Source organism: Numenius arquata, chromosome 1 (genome assembly GCF_964106895.1).
Source record: "Numenius arquata chromosome 1, bNumArq3.hap1.1, whole genome shotgun sequence".
Taxonomy (NCBI): domain Eukaryota; kingdom Metazoa; phylum Chordata; class Aves; order Charadriiformes; family Scolopacidae; genus Numenius; species Numenius arquata.
Genome location: NC_133576.1, coordinates 107,211,481 through 107,222,860, shown reverse-complemented (window position 1 = coordinate 107,222,860; position 11,380 = coordinate 107,211,481). Strand labels below are relative to the sequence as shown.

Genomic DNA, 11,380 nt, shown 5'->3' with positions numbered 1-11,380 from the left:
AGTGGTCAAAACGCCAAGAAGACAGCAAGAGAAATGTAAGCAAAGGGACCATGGCAGTAAGCCAGGAGGGGGAGAGAGCCTGGCGGCTGCAATGCTGTGTGGCAACTGGAAGTGAAGAAATTGCCTCCTTTTGGCTCTATTTTCAGGAAAACAAGGCTGTGCACATATCCTCTGCATGGGCAGATCGCACAGGAGACTCTGCACAGGATTGGGTGAAGGAAAGTCTATTCTTCTTCATTATCCCCCAGCAGAAGTCATCCAAAGGAGTCCGGTAGCAGTAAGCATCAGTTTAAAAGGGCAATGTGAAACTTTAAAAAATGTACAAAACCCATACACACGAATGCGATGTAACAACAACTTTATTGTCTGTGTCATTAGATCATGGGCTCAAGCTCAAGGCAAACTGCTGTTTCTACCTCCACCTGATGCTCCTGCCACCATAGCAGGGTTGGTGTAAGTTAATGTGCTGGGCCATGAACTGGTTAAGCTGTATTCTCTACTTTTCTACCAGTTTTGCTTCAAACCCTTTTATGACGACCACTCCATCAAGAAACTTGTACCATTGCAAATGTGAAATGGTGGATCTGTTGGAACGGATCCAGCAGAGGGCCACAAAATTGATCAGAGGGCTGGAGCACTTCTCCTGTGCAGACAGGCTGAGGGAGTTGGGGTTGTTCAGCCTGGAGAAGAGAAGGCTTTGGGGACAGACCTTATAGCGGCCTTCTAGTACCTGAAGGGAGCCTACAGGAGAGCTGGGGAGGGACTCTTTATCAGGAAATGTAGTGACAAGATGAGGGGTAACGGTTTTAAATTGAAAGAGGGGAGATTTAGATTAGATACTAGAAAGAATTTACTGTGAGGGTGGTGAGACACTGGAACAGGTTGCCCAGAGAAGTTGTGGATGCCCCATCCCTGGAAGTGTTCAAGGCCAGGCTGGATGGGGCTTTGAGCAACCTGCTCTAGTGGGAGGTGTCCCTGCCCATGTCAGGGGGGTTGGAACCAGATGATTTTTAAGGTCCCTTCCAACCCGAACCGTTCTATGAGAAATAGTTGTTGTTTTCCATGTGCTTTTGCTCTGGATTGTTGAGAAGTTGAGGAGTTAAGGTGGCTGGATACTGTGCTACTTCAAAAAAACAGCTATTTTGTCAAGAGAAGATGGAATGTTTACTCAACAGTGGATGATTACATACAAGAAACAAATGGGAATTTAAGGCTTAAGAGTCTTGTATTTCATGAGAAATATCTGACACAAACCACAATGGAAACAAATTTTAAGTCTTGTGAAGTGAAGCATATAAAGGAGCTCTTACGTATTAAAATAATAAGACATCTCTCCTAATTCATCTCCTCTATAAGTAAAATAAAAGGCAGTGAAATTTTCAGGCAGATGTATTTTACATCAATTCTATTTGCTCGAACTAAAATTTACACATTTTGTACTGTTTCCATTATGATATTTCACAGTCACATACATGTGGCCTGTTTGGCTCAGTCTTCTTATACTTCACTTCCAACATTGTTTGGGACCTGTGTGTTTCCACAGCCTTGACCCTGGCGGAGAAATATAGACTCTAAATTGAAGTAATTGATAATTACAATGATAATAAAACATACCTGTGACCAAAATACCTGTCCAAAAAGATACTAACTGCATCCCAAGAAACCAAAAATGTTCCTTGCCCAAGAAGAATTCTTATTACATTACATGTCTTGTGGTGTGTTTTGGTTTTGGTTTTTGTTTTTTTTTTTTTTAATGTACATGGGTTTCCATTTTGTCTATTTCACTTGCCCTTGTGTGACTAAACCAATGCTTTGGTTTTTCCATGGTCCAGAAGCATCTTTCTCTTGTATCGCACCAATCTCAAGGTAACTCAGACCATGTCCCGGTTTGAAGTAAAACCGAACCAATTTTCTGTTCTGTAACTTTACATCCTAGCTAGGCCTCCTCTAACTCTCTGAAATTAACGGCATATTGTGGAGAAAACTGCTCGTTCTCAGAATGATAAGACCAATGTTTGTGCTCCATGCCACGGAACGGTATGCAGGGAGGCCCTTGCTTATACTTATTGCTGTAACAACCAAGGGCAGCCAATTTCGTTATTTGCCCCCTTAGAGGGTTGGAAACGGAAAAAACGTAGAGGGGTCACATCAGTGGGGAGGAGTGGACAGGACAGGTGACCCAAACCTGACCAACTGGGGTATTCCATCCCATCTGCCCCATGCTCAGTATAAAAGCTGAGGGATCAAAGGGTCAGCCCCTTCCTGCGATGGCTGACGTCCAGAGAGGACTCTGTCTGTTCATCTGCCTTTGATCCCGATCCGTGTGTTCCTGACTCCAGAGCTGGGATCCAGTTCCCATCCGTCGCTGAGTCCAGTCTGGGACTTCCCCAGTGCCTGCCGGTGACGTGACTGTCATCCTGGGAGCTTGATACGGTTTTGTATATATTGTATCTATTTCATTATTTTCTTCTTTATTTTTATTTTAATATTAATTCTTCATTAAAGTAGTTTAGTTCATTCTAAACTTCTGAATCTCCTTATCTCTTTCTCCTCCTCTCTCCTCTTTTGGGGGGGGAGAAGGGGGGGGAAAGGGCCATCTGTCGGTCCGGTTTTGGTAAATTCAGCCGAAACCACGACAGACCAGTACAGCCACAAGAACAGGGGAAGTCAGGAATGGCAGGGGGTGCAGGATGTCATTCCCATCCACCCTGCTGAAGCTAGCTGCTGAAGCAGGCTGAAAAAAATCAAGTGTTCCTCTCCCTCCCATGCTCCGCTGGTGTTAAGGCAGTAGGAGGCCAAAGGAGAAGCCAAGAGGGCTGGTTTGCTGAAGGCATGTGGTCGCATACGTTAGGGCAGAAGTGGAGCTCTTCATTTATTTGCGTTGCAGTAGTGCCAATGACGGAGCGGGACCCCATTGAGTCAGTCACCATCCAAACCTGGAACAAAAGCAGTAATCCCCGCACTTTGGTTAGCCAGTAAATCACCCTCCTTGAAGGGATGGGGATTTGCATATTTATGGTTGGGAAATAACCATGCCTTAGTCCATTGGAGCCTCTCTTGTTAGGAGTGGGCAGGGGGGTTGTGTAGATGGGAAGAAAAGAATCAGTGTTACAGTCAGTGACCACGTACCGCATCCAGCTCATTCCTCTGACTGAGATGACTGCATTTCAATTTAAGAGTAATTATTAAAAGCCCTGGGTTTTTTCCCATTTTTTCCTGGCCTTGAACAATTTTTGTGACAAGCCGTAGCAGCACCCTGTCTTCCTCACAAACGAAAGTTAAGTAAAGCGTGCTCTGATTCTCCCAGCCAGAGGGAGGATCTGCGACAGCCGCTTCTTCCATATGCTCGTTTTCTATTTCCAGCTTTGATTTCATAAATAACAGGCTTTCAGAATTTCCCACTCCATCACTGCCCAGCACTGATTTATCAGTTTTATTTCTACAGCAGAGGATTTGCATACAAAACGAGACCCAGAGCATTTACACTAGAGGGCAGCAGTTTAAAAAAAAAATAATCATTGGGTATAAAATACCAGTAGAAAACACAGGCTTTGCCACTGCAGACACCTAAAAACCCAGCTCTGCACATCCAGCTTTATCCTGCCACGGCATTGAGAAACGTGTGCTTTGTGCCCACTCGAATATGAGGAAGAATTTCTTCACGGTGAGGGTGACAGAGCCCTGGAACAGGCTGCCCAGGGAGGTTGTGGAGTCCCCTTCTTTGGAGATTTTCAAGACCTGCCTGGATGCAGTCCTGAGTAGCATTCTCTAAGCAATCCTGCTTCAGCAGGGGAGTTGGACTAGGTGATCTATACGGTCCCTTCCAACTCTAAAAGAAATATTCAGTGAAATTCAGTGAAATTCAGTGCCGTTTGCATCCAGGATTACTCGGGCCATGAGTCCTCCATAAAGCGCACTTCAAAGCGTACACACCAACTTCATACTCACACGGAATTGTGCTGGGCCTAGCACTCCACACAGACATGAATTGTCACATAGAGCGAGTTTACAAGCCCTCAGCAAGTAGGAGGAGACAACAGAGGGAAAGAGAAGACCCACGGAGATAGCAATAGCTGATGTTTTTGGAGAAAAAAGGGAACTCTGCAGCCAGTTTCAGTCACGGTAGGTCCGGCCCGTGTGGCCACCAGCCACTGTGGTCCTTATTCCTCAGGAAGGCCTGGGTTCCGTCAAGATGAGCAACGCCAATGAGAGGGTGTCTAATAGTACAGCCATACACTGAGGCAACTTTCTTTTGGTTAGTTATTTGTTGCTGCCCCTTCCCCACTGGCCGCTTCTGCTCCTCAGAGATGGCCAATATGGTGAGATCGTTCACAAAACACATTAGGAAAAACCACGTATGGCCATAGCCAGGGCTCTGTCTGACCAAACCCAGAAGGAGCACAGTTTCCTCCAGAAAAACATACTTCCTATGTTGGGAGGTAACTGAGAGGAGTTTGTACCTTCCGTGAACAAAATATCCATGGCCTGATGCAACTACGTGTGGGCTGCTCCTCAAATACTTGATTAGCCATTGCTGTCTTTTCACTGTCTATCTACGTATACTTGGGAGATAACCAACCTGCATTGGCTGGGTGAGGTTCCTGCTAAGCCGTTGATTTGAATCTGTTCACGGAAGCGAACAGCAAGTGCCAGAGCCTGAAGCAGGGAGAGAGGCTGGAGGAGAAGTACGGCGGGGAGAAGACAAATAGTTTTTAGCAACGAATTGTCAGATAAGCTCAAGAAATCCCGTGAATCTATGTCTTTCAGCACAACGCGTTACAGCCCAGGTGGCACATTAGAAGCAAAAAGGGCATCAGGCTTGCAGATCTCAGTACTGCAGTAACTATTTTTAGATGTTTGGTATCTTGAGCTGCCTGTAGCTTTGAATTGGATATAGGGGTTCCCTGGCAGCAGAACTGTCCAACCATTTGATTTTTGATTAAATCCCTGCTTACTAAAAAAAAAGTCACAAGTGAAGCTGCAGTCTCCTAAAGAGAAGACTTAACACCTACTGATGTCATTACAGGCCTGTTTGGTTTTTGTTGCCTCTGTGTCAATAGGCCAAGGCCAACGGGATGAAGTTTAATAAGGCCAAGTGCCGGGTCCTGCATTTCGGTCACAACAGCCCCAGGCAACGCTACAGGCTTGGGGAAGAGTGGCTGGAGAGCTGCCCAGCAGAAAAGGACCTGGGGGTGTTGGTGGACAGCCGGCTTAACATGAGCCAGCAGTGTGCCCAGGTGGCCAAGAAGGCCAACGGCATCCTGGCCTTTATCAGGAATAGCGTGGCCAGCAGGAGTAGGGAAGTGATCGTGCCTCTGTACTCGGCACTGGTGAGGCCTCACCTCGAGTACTGTGTTCAGTTCTGGGCCCCTCACTACAGGAAGGACATTGAGCTGCTGGAGTGTGTCCAGAGGAGAGCCACCAAGCTGGTGAGGGGTCTAGACAACAAGTCATATGAGGAGAGGCTGAGGGAACTGGGCATGTTTGGTTTGGAGAAGAGGAGGCTGAGGGGGGACCTCATTGCCCTCTACAACTACCTGAAAGGAGGTTATAGAGAGGTGGGTGTTGACCTCTTCTCCCAAGGGAATAATGACAGGACCAGAAGAAATGGTCTGAAGTTGGGGCAGGGAAGGTTTAGATTAGATATCAGGAAGAATTACTTTACTGAGAGAGTGGTCAGGCACTGGAACAGCCTGCCCAGGGAGGTGATGGAGTCACCATCCCTGGAGGTATTTAAGAAACGTGTAGACATGGCCCTTCAGGGCACGCTCTAGTGGCTGAGATTGTTGGTTTGTGTCTGTTTGTGGATGGGGTGGTGTGTGGTTGTGGGTGTTTGTTTTGTTTTTGTTTTGGTTTTGGTGTTGTTTTTTCTTGTTTTGTTTTTTTTTTTTTTTTTGTTGGTTGGACTCGATGATCTCAAAGGTCCCTTCCAACCAAGAAGATTCTATGTGATTGTGTGTCCTGGAGAAGCACCTTGCGGATACCTCAGTGTTCACAAATCACAGATCAGTAGGGGTTGGAAGGGACCTTTGGAGATCACCTAGTCCAACCCCCCTACCAAAGCATGATCACCTGGAGCAGGCTGGGCAGGAACGCATCCAGGTGGGTTTTGAATATCTCCACCACCTCTCTGGGCAGCCTGTTCCAGTGCTCTGTCACCCTCAAAGTAAAGGTGGTTTTCCTCATGTTGAGATGGAATTTCCTGTGTTCCAGTTTGTCCCTGTTGCCAAGAACCACTGAGTCTGGCCCCCTCCTCTTGACACCCATCCTTTAAATATTTATAATCATTGATGAGATCCCCTCTCAGTCCTGTCCTTCTTGAACCGGGGAGGCCAGAACTGGACACAGTACTCCAAATGTGGCCTCACCAGGGCAGAGTAGAGGGGGAGGCTGACCTCCCTCAACCTGGTGGCCACGCTCTTTTGGATGCTCCCCAGGAGACCATCAGCCTTCTTGGCCACAAAGGCAAATCACACAGCTGAGCACGTAGACCTGAACAGCACAATGACAGTAAGGTACCTGCTGTCATTTCTGTACCAGTTCATGTCTGGATGTTCCCCAACACCCGAGCCAAACACCACTCCCTGTCTTCACCACCTGGATTAGCACTAACACCTGAGCAAAGAAATCATGGTCTCTCCTATGGATCCCAAAGTAACCAAACAAATTTATCCACGGCAAATCTAACCACTTCAGTCCATTGGTTTGAATTTCCCTAGAAAGACATTTCTACAGGGAATGTTATTAATAGATATGAAAGTTCCTTCAACATCGGGTACCCTCTGAGCTTATTTCCAATATAATTAAGTCTGTGGTTTAGCTAAAGTTTGGTTAAACATCTCCGGTGACAGCTGACAGACTCCTTTGGTGCCTGACGCCTTTTGTGGATCCCTGGATACTTTTGGCACTACTGTTTACAGAGCCAAGCCTCAAGCAGGTATAAGTTCACTTCCGTTTACAGATAGTTTTTGTGACAGCTTATTACTTGTGGTATAAACCCTTGTGTTGAACTAGGACTGGTCTGCGCCAGGCACTCGGCTCGGGGAACAGGAAAACAGCTCCCGCTCCGGTCCTTGCTTCCTGGTTTGCTTTAAGTTTGACCATTTCTCATATGAAATCAGTCCTGGAAATACCGCACATTTCCTTCTCCCGCCTTCCTGCATACCTAAAATACCTTGAGGGACCTCTCAAAACCTTAAGCGTCAACAGCATGGTCTCAAATACTTTGTCCAGACTTGAAATATGCTTAAGCAGGGAAGTCCGAGTGGTGGACAGACACCACCACCACTAAATACACCAGTGTATTTAGTCCACGATAAATTAACTGGAGCGGAGGCTAATCTTCAAGGCCAATGCATTCTGCCTCAGCCTACAGGCAGCAGAGAAGGACTACAGCTTCTCTTTAGAAGCCTGGCCAACGCCTTCTACGTATTTTGGGATCTCCCAAAAGGTGCTTCTGACCACCTGTGGGCTCAGATATCCTCTCCCAGTGTCTCTGTTCTCAGCCAGTATGAAGCAAGCCCAAGAAACTACGCTCTCAACTTCAGATCCTTGAGCCAACACCAAGGAGAGCCGGGTTACATGATGAATAATGAGTGTAACTCAGCCATTTAAGCACATGCAAGACACCAGTGACCTCTCTGCACCTGCCTGAAAGAAAAACAGAAGACAGGCTTTTTCCTGTGCCCTTACTACAAAACCAGAAGACACCTGAAAATAAACAAGACTGCAGCCTCTCGGGGCTATGAAATTATTCTGGATGCAAGGCTTCCCTCTAGTGGGAAACCCCATGAACTGACCACTTTTCATTAACACCTGCAGTTTCAGACACAAAAAAACCCAAATGCCAAAAATACTTACAGTGATGTCTCATATGAGGACAGGCTGAGGGAGTTGGGGTTGTTCAGCCTGGAGAAGGGAAGGCTCCGGGGAGACATTATAACGGCCTTCCAGTGCCTGAAGGGCACCTTACAGGAAAGCGGGAGAGGGACATTTTACAAGGCCCTGTAGTAGTAGGACAAGGGGTGATGACTTCAAACTGGAAAAGGGTAGATTTAGATTAGATATCAGGGAGAAATTCTTTACTGTGAGGGTGGTGAGGCACTGGAACAGGTTGCCCAGAGAAGTTGTAGATGCCCCATCCCTGGAAGTGTTCAAGGCCAGGTTGGATGGGGCTTTAAGCAACCTGGTCTGGGGGGAGGTGTCCCTGCCCATGTCAGGGGGGTTGGAACTCGATGATCTTTAAGGTCCCTTCCAACCTGAACCATTCTATGATTCTAAAACAGCTCAAACAAAAAGGTTTTCAAAGATCCACCAAAAAAAAAAAAAAAAGGTAAGTAAACTTTTACTGTAATTCATAGCAATCAATTAATGCGTCAATAGTTTCACATTCAGACTTTGTAAAGCATTTTGAAGATTTTCCTGAGATTGGTAATGAGCAAATTAAGCCTAACTAACCTGTATATATACACCATAGCAGAATACTTAATGTAACCATATAGGCAGGTGCTATACAAGCACAGAGCTGCAGAACATCTGTTGTAGATGGCAGCAAAAGCACCTAACCGAAGTTCAAGTCAGGGCTGTGCCCTTGCCTCTCTGTTGTTACATATTTAAGCCATGGAAAAAACCTAATAAATGTGATGGGCTGAAGTTTGATGTCCATAAATATGCAAAAATTCCACACCAAAGGCAAGTGTGTACAAAATAATTTATTACAGCATAACATATGTTGGCAATATTTTACAGTAAGTTTTCCATTCAACAGTTTTGAATCTGAACAGATGACACACAAAGGAGAATTTTAATTAGAACAGTTTATTTGCCTTAATAAAATCGCCTCTTCATGAACTTATATTTGCCTTTGAGGGGCTAGTTAATATTACTGAAATTATTTACACTGCAGTGAAATAAAAACAAACCAAGATTGAATGATTCCATTACAGTTCCCAGAAAACAGATTTTCTGTACAAGCCACAGTATAATTATGTTTTGATAGCAGTTCTTATAGAATGTAAAGCTGTCATATGTAGCCATTTTGTCCAGCAATACTATGCTTTAAATAGGTATATTAGGTTCAGACTTCCATTTTGATGTGTTGTATATTTAATAGTTAATGCACCAGAATACAAAGGAAGAAAAAGGTTTGTTGTGATTTGTAGTCAGCCTCTTTGTGCTCCCTTAAGTCGTTTTTAACTGTAAAACATAACTCCTCATGTACTATTTGCTTTGTAGCACCTAAAGCAATAGTGTTTACTCATGAGAAGTACTGGAGTATTGGCCGTAAGTGGACAACTAAGACTTTTAATGGAGCTAATACAGTAAACTTAACAGTGATTTTTTTTTTTTTTATGATGTAGAGAAGAACTGTATTCCCCATTACTGTACCTTATGCATTTGCCCAAAATTGGAGCAGCTTTTTCAACTTAAGTGTCGACAGGGGAACAGATGGGCAGAAACCAGAAGGAAGAGAAGGAAAGGGGAAGATGGAACAAAAGACAATCAACCGTATCAAATTCGTTATGTTTTCACAGGGAATTGCTGCAGGATACTCAAAAATGTTAAACTGACTAGAAACTTAAGAAACAATAGCTATGGAACACAAGGTAGATAGAATAGTTCTCAAAAAGCCTTAGTTTTTTTTTTTTTAAACACAATCTTCGTATCCATCTAATCTTCGTATCCATCAACATTGGTTCCATGTAAGACACACACCTGACAAAAACATGCAAAGCCTCAATGCTTTCGTTGTCACTGTGCTTCAAAACAAACCAAGCTGACCAAAAATTTAAAAAAGAAAAAAAAAGAAAAAAGAAAAAACCCAACAAAAAACAAAACCCAAACAAACCCAGAAAAAAACCCTAAAAAACAGTAAAAGACGAAGAGGGCAATTCAAGCAGCACCTCAGTCTTAACCTGCTAAAAACGCTCAAATGATAATTTATTAACAAGATATGATCACATTTATCTGTATATGTAACGACACTTACGTGAAAGCAGTCTTTAATATCCATAATTTCTGTGAGGGAGGGCTGATGGATTATTAAAAGACTTAAAACTGTACAAGTATAAACATGAAAAATGCTGATTAAGGATAATGTTTACATAAATATTGGCAGTTTTTGTTGGGAGAAAAAAATAATAATAACTAAAAGCATACTCCATTTCATTTAACTATCCAAATATTTTGTTTTATACCTGTTAAAGATATTAAAATACAACCTGGAAAAGTAACCCTGATCTGTATCCAGCCAGCATGTGATGAGAGTCAGAGTTTTGTATACACGTGTGCGTTTTAGGTGTAACACACACCCCCCGGGGCTTGGGCACGCTACTTCAGATTTCATTAGACAGCAAATCATGGTTAATGGCCGTATGATTCACAGACACAACGCCGCTGTCATCCTCGTTTGTGGCAGGCAGAAAGGCAGACGTAAAAGGGAACAGTTTATGACACGCCGCTTGATATTCTTCGCATTGAGTGCGGCAGCTCCCAAAACTGCCATCAAGCAGTGCCTCAAAAACCTTCGTTAATGTCTAAAGAAACAGAAGTAACAGTTAATAAACGTGATTTACAATTGGTTTATTACTAAAAAGATGTACTGTTAAACAAGACTAATTTGAGCAAACGAGTACTCTGTTGGTATTCAGACATCTTATAGTTACTTAGGGGAAAAAACCTGAAACCTTGACCTTTAAAGTAATATTAGTATATCATAACACATGAAGCATGTACATTATCCTGCAGTTAAGTATACATTATTTAAGATCCCACACACTTTTTGGCTTTAAATACTGTATCTTTTACCTTCACATTTTTGTCTCTCATGTTTTTATCCAATCTAGTAGCAACAGCAATTGCTTTTTCTTGTCTTGATTTGTCCAGGAAATACATCATCTTTGCACCTTACCACAAGAAAGAACACAACATTTAGGTAATAGTGTTCCTAAATGCAGTACCACATATACAAACACACAGAATCTGAAACCTCACAAATCAATGTGAATTAGGACTTCTTGCAAGTTTTAATAAACCGTATTTTCCTCCCTTATTTATAACTTAAAACTAATGAAACTAAAGCTGTTTTGAAATTTATTAGAAGCATGAGGAGTAACAGAGGAGATCTGCTTCTGCAAAGCTGAAATGCCTCACTTTCCTGAAGACCTGTCAGTCAAGAAACACACGGAGTATCTTGATGACTAAGCCCTTCAGATCAGCAGGCTAAATGAAACCCATCCTGCAAATGTAGAAGTGAGTAAAACACATTTTCTCAGAGATGCTCTGAATTCTTTTGAAAAGTACTGGAGGTAAGCAAACAAAAGAGTTACAAAACAATTATGGAACTTTCTCCAGTGATTCTGGACAGACTCTGGGTAACTGT

At 43.6% G+C, this 11,380-nt stretch overlaps 1 protein-coding gene across 1 annotated transcript in view; it reads right to left on the bottom strand.

The window, feature by feature from the left end:
• Positions 1-8,693: 8,693 nt before the first annotated feature.
• The window catches only part of NAA16 (N-alpha-acetyltransferase 16, NatA auxiliary subunit), a 67,525-nt gene continuing 64,838 nt past the window's right edge, over positions 8,694-11,380 (bottom strand). The window contains exons 19-20 of the mRNA XM_074167035.1: positions 10,807-10,904; positions 8,694-10,535 (exon numbers count right to left, since the gene is read on the bottom strand). Of these exons, the coding sequence (XP_074023136.1) occupies positions 10,335-10,535; positions 10,807-10,904 (299 nt within the window). The 3' untranslated portion in view covers positions 8,694-10,334. The remainder of the gene's footprint in view (positions 10,536-10,806; positions 10,905-11,380) is intronic.